The sequence below is a fragment of the Nesoenas mayeri genome (assembly GCF_963082525.1).
Source record: "Nesoenas mayeri genome assembly, chromosome: 2".
Classification (NCBI taxonomy): Eukaryota; Metazoa; Chordata; class Aves; order Columbiformes; family Columbidae; genus Nesoenas; species Nesoenas mayeri.
The window spans coordinates 55755797-55770309 of record NC_137543.1 but is presented as its reverse complement, the minus strand read 5'-3'; the positions used below and the strand labels follow the sequence as shown (position 1 = coordinate 55770309).

General features: G+C 39.8%; 1 protein-coding gene across 1 annotated transcript in view; it reads left to right on the top strand.

The window, feature by feature from the left end:
* PIEZO2 (piezo type mechanosensitive ion channel component 2) overlaps positions 1–14513 on the top strand; it is a gene marked incomplete at both ends in the record, with an annotated part of 302122 nt that overhangs the window by 153594 nt on the left and 134015 nt on the right. The window contains one exon of the mRNA XM_080364144.1: positions 10599–10761. Within this exon, the coding sequence (XP_080220270.1) occupies positions 10599–10761 (163 nt within the window). The remainder of the gene's footprint in view (positions 1–10598; positions 10762–14513) is intronic.

The window sequence follows — 14513 nt, the reverse complement described above, 5'->3', positions numbered from 1 at the left end:
CGCCTGGAATCTTGTAGTAAGCCTTATTTTTGGGGGAAACAGTGATTTATGAATCCATGTCAGCTGAGATACCACTTTGTTAATCGCAGGCAATGTCATTATGATTTTTTACCTGGTGTATCAGCTTTCTTCAGGTCTGTATTCTAGATGAAGGTGCTGGGAGAGAACCTCTGGAGAGCAGCTCCTGAGGCAGAAATAACACATAAGCTGCCACATCCCTTTGTAAAACCATGCTCAGAGACCAGACCCTCAGCTCCAGCTGCTCCTTCAGTCCTGTTGCTGCTCTGGAGTTTACTCTGGCCATGCTGGTGTTTTTGCAGAAGTGAGCAGTACTATTCCAAGGGGAGGAGTCAGGGTGGCTTTTATGCCATTTTCATCCTCTCTCATTAAGAACAGAACAGGTGCACACTTCAGTACTGTGGATTTCTGCAAAAGAGTGATTGCACCTGCAGTTTAATATGGAATATTAATAATCTGACCATGTGAGGACAGTTTTAATTAGTGAGCAGAAAGAGTGTACTTTCTTGTTAGTATGTTCAGAGAAAAGTTTGAAACCCAATAGGTCAAAACTGGCTTATTTTTAAGGTAGATAACATTGTAGTCTATGCACAGGAGGGGATTAGACTGGACATTAGGCAGCATTTATTTACCAAAAGGGTGATCAAACACTGAACAGGCTTCCTAGAGAGGTGATTAATGCCTCAAACCTCTCAGTGTTTAAGAGGTATTTGGACAATGTCATTAATAATATTCTTTAACTTGATCGGCCCTGAATTGGTCAGGCAGTTGGACTAGATGATCATTGCAGGTCCCTTCCAACTGAAATGTTATGTTATTCTATTCTATTCTATTCTATTCTATTCTATTCTATTCTATTCTACTTAGATTTTCAAGAGGGGGAGCTGTGGAAGGGGGTTATTCAGTCTAGCAAACATTAACAGAGCATAATATGCCTGTTTTCATCCTGATACTTCTCTGCCAGGACCCTTCCACAAGAATATTATACTGGCTGTATATTTATGACAGGATAATTCCCAGATTGCACAGTGGCAGCTTTTAGTCTTTTTTATGTGACACCAGTGGTTAAAAAAAGACAAAAAGTCTTAAAAATGCTCACAAGTGGGCCTTAGATAAAACCAGGGGGGCAAACGAGATTGTGAGGTACAGGGATGTAAATCGCACAGGTAAATTTACTTGCTGCTAACAACTGCAGCATATGTGTGGCCAGAAACCCAAAGAGATTAAAGTGTAATGAAGCTTAAAGTTGAACAGGGATATTTTTAATAAATTAATAAGAAAAGAATCAGTTTCTAGCACACTGAAACCAAAAGCTGAAAAGTGGATGGTTTTACTCTGTGTCATTTGTAACAGCATGCTGCAGTAGTCTAGGTACTTCACAAAAACAAGAGCAACCTGTGACAAGGGAAAGAGTACCATGAAGTGATGGCAGAGCTATCTCTAACTGAGGCTGCATAGTTACTGTTAGATTTTGTACCTCTGATATGTCTTCCTTGCCAACTGCAAGTGGAGAGACATTTTCTCTGTGCTTGGACAATTGTATAATTTCCATGTAGAGCTCTTGTGCCTCTGAAGTGTGTGTCGTATGATGTTGATTTGATGGTCTGGGCTGCCTCAGCAATAGTTTGAGTTCCTCTCAGAAGTTGTCTCCATTCGGTAGGAATCTTATTTATTCAACTGCTTGCATTAGGGTTTTAGGTGGCTTGTTTCCTGCCACCCCTTGTGCTTATTTTCTTTTCAGCTAAATTAATTTCGGCTAACTTTTCTCACGCCATTTAACCTAGGGATTCAAAGGAAACGAACATGATAGAAGATATTTTATGGCCTGTGTTGTTTGAGCACTTGAGTTGTGAGACTGTTGTCAGTGTTTTTCTTGGCATGGCCCAGCCTCCTGCAGCACAGTGGTAGCTGGGAGCAATATAGTGGTAAACCCACCAGCAGCAGAATGGGAGCCAGTCTTTGTTTTAATCTGGAGAGCAATCAGCATTACAGTCGGTATCCAAAAATCTCTCTAGGATGCATGCTTAACGGTTTGGCTTTGTGTTCTATTTTGTTTTGGTTGGGTTTGGTTCATGAATAAATCATGTGAGATCTCCAAATAGCAATTGGCACATGAAGCACAGGAAGCCTGTGGCCAGTGGAGTTACTAACACACCGTGTTACAGGTTCTGACCAGCCAGCTGCAGTGCACTGACAAAGGGTACCCAGTTTACAGGTGAAAGTGGGAGCACTCAACTTCAGCTCCGTTTTGCCCCATTTGGATCTGAGCAATCCTGACCTTGTCAATGCTCGGCCAATTGAAAGAGTCTACCACAGTTGCCTCCCACACCTGAGAGGGGTCTTTCACAGAATCACAGAATGTTGGGGATTGGAAGGGACCTCAAAAGATCATCCTGCTGGAGTAGGAACACCTAGATGAGGCTACACAGGAAGATGTCCAGGAGGGTTTTGAATGTCTCCAGAGAAGGAGACTCCACAACCTCCCTGGGCAGCCTGTTCCAGTGCTCTGTCACCCTCACTGAGAAGAAGTTTCTTCTCATATTTAAGTGGAAACTCCTGTGTTCCAGCTTGATCCCATTACCCCTTGTCCTACCGTTGGTTGTCACTGAGAAGAGCCTGGCTCCATACTCGTGACACTCATCCTTTATATATCTGTAAACATTAATAAGGTCAGCCCTCAGTCTCCTCTTCTCCAAGCTAAAGAGACCCAGCTCCCTCAGCCTTTCCTCACAAGGGAGATGCTTAACTCCCTTTGTGGAGTGTTTACCACTCAAGAACTGTTTCACATGTTCCACTTGAAGAAATAAGAAGTCTCATCTCATGGAGTTGGGACATGCAGTTTGCCACTAATTTCTACCTCTCTTTTTTGACTCAATGCTGTAGAATTGGACAAAATACACCAAGGCTAAATCAGGATGTTCCTTTTGGCCAGTTTTAATGGAAATCAGCTGGGAGGTGGGGGAGTGAGGGCTGCTTAAGCTCCCTGTCTTGCTGAGGGGCTGCACACACATCCCTGGTGGCTGGGGCCTGCTTTGTGCAACATCCATGTGCTTTTGCCTCTAAGCCATTGAGATTTTTGTGCAGGTGAGAGTGGGGAGGGTGAACTCATTGGTTTCTGTCTTGTCCTGCTTGATGCTGTGAAGACAAACACAAACATGTCCAGGGTAGGCAAGGCAGAGTGGGAGCTGTTTCATGTGGAAGGAGTAAGGGTCTTGGTGAATGGTCCCATCCCTGCAAATGTGTCCCTTGGATAGTTTTAATTTAGGAATGGGGTGTGAGGCGGTCCCCTATACACTCGCTGAAGTTCAATGGGCACTCCAGCTCCAACTATGGTATTTCCTAATGGCTGCGTGCCTCTCCTCTGTATTGAGGGTAATTTGGCTTTGTAAAATGGCAGTAATTTACAATGTCACTTGCTGTAATTGGGGGAAATAATATTCCCTCCTCATCTGCAGATGACTGGAAAATTTAGATGTGTCTTTTACTTTCTATCATTATATTCTATGCTGGCTATGGTATGAAATTAAGAGTAGTTTTAAATGATAATGTGTTTATGCTCCAAGCAGTGAAAGCTGCAGTGAGAAGCAGCAAATATATTTTGAAATAATCGCTCTGTGTCAGTTTTTTCAGCACTTCCTTTTTGTCAGGAATATTGTGAAACATATGGATATCTGTATGGCTTTATGTAAACACTTAGCTGTCAGTCACCAAGTATTTATGAGCGTACTGGACGGGTTTAACTGTGAATGTTTTGCAGTGATCAGTGAATACTGAATTAGTGCTTTAGCCAAATCCCAATACCATGTGTGTGTATGAAGCAAGTGAGAAACTTATATGCTCACAATGGAAGGTCTCTTTCAAGACTTCAGCTTAAAATACACCTACAGCTGAGGTGTCCTCAGGTCTCTTCTGCTCCCTTTGGCTCTGCCTCCCTCCAGGACTACATTCCCATTGTGACCTGTCATAATTTGTGCTGGGGATGGGCTCATCCTTGCCAAGCACTATGTTGCTGGCAGGCCCAGCGCTGTGGGTGTGGAGGGGAATGTGCTCACTTCCCCTTGGCTGCGCAGCATCAGTCCAGCTCCACGTTTGGATCTGCAGGATGCGGGCGAAGGGAGCTGGATGTTGTCCTGTCACGAGTCTGGCGGTAGCACAGCTGAGCACTTTGCATGAATGCTGCTCAATCCCAACTGAATTTTGTGTCTTCTGTGTGCTGCCCTGAGCAACCTGCAATTTGCCCTTTATTAGAAGATCAATGAACAACAAGGAACAGCGGGTGCTTTTTTTTTTTTAAAAAAAAAAAAAAAGGAAAAATTGACGTGAACCAACATTTTACATGTTGCACATAGCTGTAACTTCTTAATGTTGAATGTTTTATGCAAGCAATGGGGCATCAAAAACTTGGCAATGTGCGTTTAGTTTCAAATAAGTGCTCTCTCTCTGCATAGCAGTATTTGGAAAGCAAATGTTTGGTTAATACGTGGTTAAGCACTTTTGCAATACAGAAAGTGTTCTTCATTGCAAGGTATCTTTCCTGAGAAAGCGAAATGTACTTTTGGTTTTTGAATCCGTGCAGACACAGTTTGTAAGCAGTGATTAAGATTTTACAAATACTTCAGGAGCCCTTTGAACTTGTCTGTTGGGTAGGTCGGTGCATGCTAAATATTTTCATAAGTAGTTTTCTATGCATTTTTGCTTCCCTCTTCCTCCCACTCTTTTACTTGGTGTGACCATAATTCTCTCAAAGTGCAACTTCAGGTATTTTGGGTAAAACATATGGCACGTTCTGCATAAACTGAGAGGACAGTCACATTAAGGCAGTGCAGGATTAAGAGTGATCATGCACAGCCCTGTGGATATTAATGTTACTAAGTTTGTATTTAATTTTTGCCACATAATTTGTTTTCAGTTTGTGGGTGAGCATGACGTAAGGAAAGGACTGAAGTCAAACTTACCAGTGCTCAGCAGCTCTCATATTTTGCTTGGGGAGGAGTTTGGCCCTGAGGGTCCATGTCAAGGTTGCCATGTGACCCAGCATGGTATCTGACTTGTCTTTTGAACGAGCAGGGACAAGTCATGCCAGCATGAACATAGACTGAGAGCATCCCCTGTTCACTGTTGTGCTGGTTGTGGCTCAGACCGAGTCCCTGGTCCTCAGATCCAGACACGTCTGAGTTTCCCAGCATAGTGAGTACAGAGGCAGACATTCCCTCCTTACTTCAAACAGAGAGAGGACAAGGGGCCTCTAACTTGTTTCCAGCTGCAGCCATCCCCAGGACCCACTTCCAACAGCAAGGATCAGCAATCACATATCTCAGGCAATCTGGTTTCCAGCCTTTGATATCCTCGAAGTTTCCACTATTTTTGGATAACAGAGAGGATACTAGTGATAAATGAATGATTCATTCACAGCATCTGTATGACACTGCCAGTCCACGTTCCCAGGGGACCCTGCTTATGATTCTTGGGTCTGATTTGCCTCCAGTCCAAGTGCTTACAGTTACAGATGGAGGCCATGGGAATTGTGCAGTAAACATATGCGGTGATGCATGAATTACTCTGAATTATTAGATCCACTTGGAAATATCACATCTCACTGTGGCCAAACAAGATGAATGGAAGGTATGCATCTATGCATCTCTTCCTTAGTTTATCACTTGTAAACTGTTAATACAGGGTTACCTAATTGTAGTTTTTTCAAATCAATTAGAAAGTAAACAGGTACTATAGAAAACTTCTGAAGGGAAAAAAAAAATAGTACAGTATGCAGCGAAAAAAGCTTTTGAAAAAAAATTAAATCTATGATAAAAAATAAAGATTAAAATACTTTGTTTAATTAGTATTCAATATAAAATCAAGTTTTTTATGAGGCTTTAGTCTGGAGGCATTGTTTGATTTGTTGTTTAACGCAAGCTTAACATTGTGATATATTGCTAATGCTGAATTAATTTGAGTGCTCTTTAAGAAAGACTGGTTGTTCCTTTTTTCCTAGTTTATTTTTGTTTGTAACAACATATTAAATATTTAGAGTTTGAAGACTATTGTTTTGTGTTCTATGTGTGAAGGATTTTGTGTATTATTGTGCCTGTTGCTTTACACATGTTACTATATATTTTACTTGTATTTTCTAGTGAAACCATTACAATTTGAATTCTAATAGCTCTGCTGCTTTTCTGGTTTTATTCTGTAAACCTGAAATAAAGAGGAAGATAATGTGTCTGCCTTTCTAAAGAAATGAAATCAGACCAGATAAGGCAGTATTAACACTTGACTGTTCACGAGAGCTTTGTGTACTCAGTCAAAGATTAATAACTCTGATTGCTAAGAAATTCTTATTGTAGAAAGGAAAAAATGAACATTTTATCTTCAGAAAACTAAAATGGTGATTTCTAGATTTTAGAGTTTAAATTGTACTGGCTTCAATTCTTCAAGGCATTTGGTTTTTGTTTAGCTGCTAGTCAGTGTAGATGAAGTGCAGTTTTATCCTGTATGTCCACAGCTAACACTATTCTCAGTGCAGATAAACTGAAATTTTGCCTAGTAGTTTGTGTAGAACCAATGAACTTTAGAAATGGACCAGGGTTACACTGGAAAAATTCTGTATAAACACAGAAAATGAAGATGATCTCTTTCTAAAGTAGTTTAAAGTACACAGCTAAAAACAGGGAAACACAGACTGAGGAAACTGCTGTATTAGTGGTCTGTTGATATGGTAAAACAGTTTCACATGTTGATGCAAGTCATAAAATCACTTTTGTCTCACTAAATTTATGTTTGCTTACGGGAGAACTCTTGCAACCCTAACTGCAGTAGACCTTTGTTTAAAAACTATGTCTAATGTGATTTACTTGGTAATGGGAAGGTAGAAAAAAACTTAAAATCCCTAACTTTTTTAAAAAATTATTTTTATTGTGGGGGTACTGTTTTATTCCACATCCTGTGAGAAAAAATGAAAGAGGGGGAAAATAATTCTAAAGCTGCTGTTTACTGTATTGCATTTCAGAAGACGTCTCTGGCTGAGTCATAAGCTTCAGTCAGAGGTATCTATTAAAGTTGCCTCACAGGTAAATGATTTAGTTTAGGTTAATAAATGATGCTGTACTAGTTGTAGATCAAGGGCTACGACCAATTCATTGTACACTGTGATTCTTGCAGGACTTACAGTTGTTTCTCCAGGAGATCTCCTGAATAGTTTTCCTGTGCTTCTGTTTTATCTTCGTCGCCAGAGACCCTCTTTTGGGGCAAATAGCACAATGCATAGACTGTTATCAAATGCAAAATATGACCATGTGTGAATGCGCAAATAAAGTGAGAAATGTTTGTGGAATGACTGCAGTATTTACAGTTCTTTTTTGTACTGCCAGAGATAACAAGTGGGAATAACTGATTTTTGGTTTAGCTGTTGCTGTGAAAATCTAGGGAGCAAATTGCTTGGGGTCAAATAAAGCAGTTTATTATTCTGCTTTACAGAAGAATATACATTTCTCTATTTTCAAGTGATCTTTTGTTTCCTTTTTAATTATCACACTGAGGTCAGTTTGTTTTCCTTTTCATGGGGAGATGCGGACAGCATGCGTTTGTGACTGGTTTTGATGAATGAACTATTCATGTGGTTAAGTATCACTGTTTAGTCTCTCTATTGCTAGTCTGAACTGTGCATTACATCTTTCATAACAACACGCCAAATGATTTATTTTGGAAGATCAGAAGCACTTGGTTTGGATTAGTGGAAAGAAATGTGATCTGTGACAGAGGCAGAGCTCCCACCGGCATCTCCCCTTCTTTGGAGAAGTGGGATATGCAGAGGAAGACCCAGCGTGGCTCCCTGGGAGTACAGTGTGAGGAAGGAGAACCTGGTGCAACTAAGCAGCACTGGTACTTGAAGGTTACCACCTTTTAAATTACTCTTGTGTGCATGGTTGAATCCGATGGGCTTATACTTTAAGTTCAGAAGTGGTGCAAAATTAATTTTAGCTAGGACTTCACACCTGTGTACAGAAAAAGCTCACTTACAGAAGTATTGCATAAATGTAATCAGTTCAAATATTTTTCAATACGGAGCTAGCAAATTTATACTCTTCTTACATTAATTCTGGGTTCAGGTTTTTTTTTCAACTCTAAGAAATGCCCAAGTAATGGTTTCAGTATCAAGAATTCAGAATTTGTTGCCACTTACTCAGTAAAAGTGCTTTAATAGGCACATTTCAGCATAACTATCAGGATGAGTGAGACTAAATCATTATTGTTATTGTCAGTCCTGGGTACTGGTATTGTTGGGAATTAGGTTCATTAAACATGTAATTTTTACTGCTTTCTGCTAAAGGAGAATGTGTAGATTCAGTGTGTTGAGTAGCTAATCTTCAGTGACAGTAAGAGCTAGAGTGCTGCAAAATGAAATGACCTTTGTCAAGCCTGAATTTTCTGTAATATTACACAGATCAACTATGCTGTCATATGCCAGTTGACTCTACAGCATGCTTTTCTTGATGCAGTGGTACAGGAAACATGCAAGCAATCCAGCAAGGACTTCATCTAACTCTTTTACAAATCTTTCAATGATTTAATTTTTTTCTCTGCTTCATCATAACATGAAACCATTAGCAAAACATTTTCAAACTACTTAGCTACCACATAGTGCATGACCATTCGAGGTTATTCTATAACAGCAAAGAGAATGAGAACAGGAAGATTTCTGGTTGCATGATTGCAGTTTCTTTCTTTTCCTTTTACGAGAAGGTGCAATTTCAAATCATAAGTCATTTTCCTTAGGCAACACCTAATCGCTTTGTTTTGTGTCTATGTCTGAGCATGGGGAGAAGAACTGGCACTTGAATTTTCCCTCTTCTGTTTAGAACCAATTCAGTAGTACTTCTGGGTCCATTTTATAATTGTGCTACAGGACAGCATCGCACAGACCTGTACATTGCTCACTACTTCCTACTTCACTACTACCTGTTGAACAAATATTAAAGCTAGCTTTTTGGTCATTTATCTCATTCCCACTCAGGGCATAAGTTATTTTGCAAGATAGATGGCAGTGGAAAAGCTGGATCAGCAGCAGTGATGGAAATGCAGGTTTTGATCTTGGACACAGGAGCAAGCCAACAAGCTTCCTGACAGTGGTTGTATCATAATCATGTTAGGGACTTTTTAGATACTTACTCAAGATCTTCAGTGAAGCTTAGCACTTGCTGGTAACTCCTTCACAAAGAGCTCTTTTTTTAGGCTTCAAAGCTGCTAGTGCTAAAAGTGATAAAGGCCAGAGGTGATCTCTTCTTTTGCATCTACAAAACAGCCTTCCTAGGTTTTGTACCAGTTCGGGCTATGAAGAACTAGTCTAGCGCACTCATCTAAGCCCAAGGAGCTATACAGATGCCTCACATGTCCTCAAAACTGATTATAAACATAAAGCCCTACAAAATCAGTTAAAATTGGAGCTGCATATTTAAAATTTGTTTAACTTCAAGATAGGCAGGGATATCACAGAGTCACAGAATGTTAGGGACTGGAAGGGACCTCAAAAGATGATCTGGTCCATTCCCCGTGCTGGAGCAGGAACACCTAGATGAGGTTACTCAAGAAGGCATCCAGGCAGGTCTTGAATGTCTCCAGAGGAGACTCCACAACCTCCCTGGGCAGCCTGTTCCAGTGTTCTGTCACTCTCACTGAGAAGAAGTTTCTTCTACTTCAAATAAATAAGATTATATCCTCTCATTAATAGTCACAAGTTCCGTAAGTCTGTTCAGCAGCTTAATACACTGTTCATACTGCCACCAAATCTGAATCCAAGTTATCCATTTTAACAGTGAACCAAATTCAGACTCCACATCCAAAACCATGAAGTTGTATTTCCCAACCTAAACAATTAAATCTCACAATGAAACAGTGCAATTCCTTTTCTACACAAAGTTCAACCAGCCTTACAAACCTCTTAAAAGAAAAGAAGGATTTTCTTGGTGGTACTTAACCCTTTCTCTTTAGTATTTAAATATTTATACTTAAATATTCATTTTTAAATACCCCAAAAGCTATTTAAGAGGTCTTTTTGAATAAAATGTATTAACAGTTAACGTAATAAACTATATTAAAATATCACAGACTTTCTGGTTGTTCCTCTGTGTGCCAGGATTGAGTGGGGCACACACTCCCCATGATGTCACTGGTAGAGGTGATATGAATGCTGTTTTTTCTTTGCTGACCTCCTTGTGAGGGCTGGACCCTATTGTCTTCGCAAAAGATGTAAATAGAGGGATTGTGATTTACACACACGGATCTTCTAGGAGCACAGCTGAAATCTTTCTTGTTGAATTTGAAGATCATGCCTGTTTTGCTCTCCACAAAATTGATTCAGAATTGGGTTAATCAAAATGCTAGGTATGGCTAAAATACTAATTTGTGAGCTATCAGAGCAAAACTATGTGTCTGTCTAGAGCTCCTTGATGATTTTCATATTACCTATATTCTGAAGCTTTCATATTACTGGAGTTTTGGAGGCTTTTCTTTGTCCTGAGCTGACTTTCTGTTCCACTGTCATTGGAAGTAACAATTTTTTTTGTTGTTTTTTTTTTCATCCCATACAGTGTGAAAGGAGCAGATGCTGGCAACGTGATCAGACTATTTGTACCAGATATTGGGATGTTCATCGCTAGTCTGACGATATGGCTCATCTGCCGCAACATGTTTCAGAAGCCAATAACCGAGGATGCAGCACAGTGCAACATGCAATTTGAAAATGAGGAAATGGTATTTAATACACATTCTATCTGTAAGGCTTTTAGCTAATAGTGAGCTTTGACATTACTGCCTGAGATATATTCTAAAATGGTTTCATGAGGATTGACTATGTTAAGAAGTGAATTTACTTTCTGGAAACTAAACAATTGTTTTTAAAGTGGAAAAGTTACGTATTATTATATTGAGAAAACACAACAGAATATGAAAAGTGGTAAATATGTTACTGAAATTTTGGCATATCCCTGCCAATTTTGACTTAAGAAATGATCATGACAATTTATCACAAGTGTTTTCTTCAACAGAGCTGCTGTTTAAGTCTGACAAGGTTGTTTTGCTACATGCATTTCTCAGGTTCTTAGATAGCACCCATATTTCCAAACTTGTTATCCAAGAATAGCAGCAGCATCTGAGTGATTATCAGAAATGACTCTTAGGAGAAGGGGAGAAAGTCTGTGTATTACGTTCATGGAAGGAGTTATCTAAAACTGTGGTCCTAGTGAGAGAGCTTTAGGATAAATTTGGGGAATGGCTTAGCTAGAAGTGTTACTATTTTTTTACTAGTGGGAAGAAGAATGGCAGAGATACCAAATGCAGAAAAATCCACAGAAAGAGGGAAACAGTTTTATAATATAAAAACCCACAGTGGAAATTTAGCCCAGGGTGCAGAGAATTTCCTGCTACTAATCGTAACATGTTTTTTATCAGACTGTCTAGTGTGCCTTGTGTCTCATTCTCTGTCTTGTTTTACATATGAGTGGAATGTTTTTTTCTTTACTCTCAGAACTCCATTTTTTAGGGGAGACAGTTGCAACTTGCCCATTTCAAATAGAAATTGCACTTCAAAGTGAGTCAGATATTTAGGGGGATCAGCTGCCCATTTTGGTGCCGCTATAGAGGGGAAAAAATGCCTCTCTGCTTGTTGCCATGTAGTCTGGATTGTGGTATTGCCAGAAGCTGGTCGAGTTTCTAGCATGTGAGAGATCAGTATCTGGACTGTATTTTATACTCAGTTGCAGTTGTACTTCTTACAGGCTCTCCTGGCAGCTGAGGGTTGCCTGAGATTGCAGCTTTCAATTACATGTTGGAGGATACGTAGACCTCTGTCTGATGAGTGGACACAAGGTTTTGCTTTGTCTCCTGGAAGCCAGTTCTATAGGCTTTAAATCTGCTTTATCACTGGAGCTTTGCAAAGTGGAGTTATCAGCAGGCTAGAATCTGGGGCTATACCCGTAAGAGAAGACATTTGAAGTATTAAGAGGTGTGGCTAATTGGCATGTTTTGTGTTCAGCCCAAAATGGGTTCTAACAGACTTCTTCGTAGGCCGTGGTCTCCTGGAAAGAAAGCATGCACATACATAAAACAGGAGTAATCTGATGGCAGAAGGTCAGAAGACAAAGAGAAGGACATGCTTAGGTTCCTCTGAATCTAGATGATGATGTCAAAATACTCACTTTTTGTTTGGTTCGGAAGTGAGCCTGAGGTTGAAGTGAGCTCGGTCTTCCAAAGAGGATGGTGCTGGCTTCCAGGCAGGATTCAATACTCATTTGCCTGTAATGCAAGGAAAAAGACTGAGCTAAACCCACTCGTTACATAGCACAGAGTATAGCTTTAAATTGAGTTGGTCCCTGACTGGCTACCAAAGGCAATCCGTTAATGCAATTAAATGGGCCAGAATATTCCACAAGGGAAGAGTATGAGGGAGAACAATGAGAAAACTTTGACTGCAAAGGAATATTGATACTGGGCAAATAGAAATCTGGGTAAATATATATTTTTTATGTTCTGTAAACTGTATGCATATTATAAAATATTCAGTGAACACAGCAGCTGTGTTTACATTTAGTGACAACTAAAACCATCACAGTTTGTTTTTTGTTTTTTTGGTGTTTTGTGGTGTGTTTTTTTTTTTTTTTTTAAGGGATAATAGTTACTGTCATGTGAAGTGATCCCCAATGCTTTAAGGAATTCTGAACTTCACAGCTGAAATGATGAGGCTGCGTTAGGTTTTTGAAGCATGTAGTCTCCTTGTTTTTTAAAAATGGAGTGAAATGGAGAATGGAAAATCAAATACCTATTAAAGACATTTTTCCAAACTTCAGCTTTCTCTTTCTAGGTGTCTGTATATAACATCCTGGAATCATTTCTACTAGTTAGGAGGAGGCTGCAGAAGCAGCTGAATCTGCTAGGAATATGCATTTGGCAGGACTGACTGTAAGGAACCTAATGCATATGCAAAGCACGCAGCTGAGTGTCTGCATTTGGAAGAATATTGGTATGATCTAAAATGAGTCCAAACTGTGTGGGGTTTCACATGATAATTTTTAATTCTTCCTTGGTAGAGTCCACTGGTGAAGGAAAAATTAAATAGGTGATAATTTCTTTGAATTCTACATTATCTCACTGATACATGTGGCTACATGTTGGTGTGTCTCTCTACCAATGCTGTAACTCCATGGAATTAGAAAATGTGAAATGAGTTGCAGCAATAACTGCCCTATAAACAAATGCTTTGGGAAGTGTTGAGATTGGTACTGTGCCTCCAAGGGAAGTAGACCCGGCTTTGTTAGACCAGCCCTGTAGCCATTTCCAGGATAGAAGAGCTTTTCCTAAGAGTCCCTGCCACAAGTCATCAGAGATTTTGTTAAGAATCCATCAGCTGATTCAGACAGGCTCAATGGAGCTGTAAGAGAGGTGACTTTTCAGATTGCTAGATGCTGAGCCACAGATGGCTCTATAAATCAAGAAATCAGCACTGTGACTTCCAGGCAAAAGCAGAGAGTTTGTCTTGCAGCTTTACCTCTTTGCAAGAAATTGTTTACATTGAGCAATTCTCAGACCTATTTGCTTTGGAGGAGAGTGAAATACTATGGAAATACGTTTAATTCAAAAAGAAGGGTTGATCTATCTATTCTTTCCAAAATTTATTTATAAGAAAACCTGCTAAACAATTGTTTTAATACTTCTAAAAGTGATCCTTCAAAGCTCTGTGTGAATCCATCACATTTCAGTTGTTCTATGGGCATGCTAAAATAATGCCTGGAGTTGAGTCGCAGTTTGCGATACTCAATTTTGTGCTGTACTTTGTCATGGCAGTAGCCTCCAGAAACCAGCTGTAGAATACAATGGATCACATTTCTTCTGGGTTGAGATGCAATTCAAATTAACAAAAAGTACCATATTCCAAATTAAAGACAAAAAGGATTCATTGCAAAATTGATATCCTTCTTCATCACACTGCATTCAACTTTAAGGGAGATAGATCTCCATCAGAAAAGTGTATTCAACAGAACAGAACTAGGGGGAGGAGGTTGTAAGGCAGTGAGAGACTCTCAATTATTTGTAAGTAATGCTATCCCAGGAATAAGCAAAGAGTGTGGTTTTAATTAACAGTGAGTCATGAAGTAGAAAGGTCTGCCAGATACCAGGCTGCAGTCCAACTCATTACCACCCCTAAATGGTTGCACACTTGGAGCAAGCGTGTCTGCAGGCCTTTTTTATTAGGGCTCAGAAAATTTAAAGCAGGTGAATTCAGCTGGAGACAGGTCCAGATTGCAAATGCCGAAAAGCACGATACCAGTCACAAGGTGTAAAAGGTGGAAGAAAATAAGAAGGAACACTTAACTCCCAGCTGTAGCTCACAGTATGATATTTTTGATTTGGTGCAGATGGTGGTTTATATGCCAAAATGCAGATATAGTATATACAGCCTGATAGGTATTAGAAAGGAAGTCACTTTTTCTTGAGACGGTGGATGTATTGCC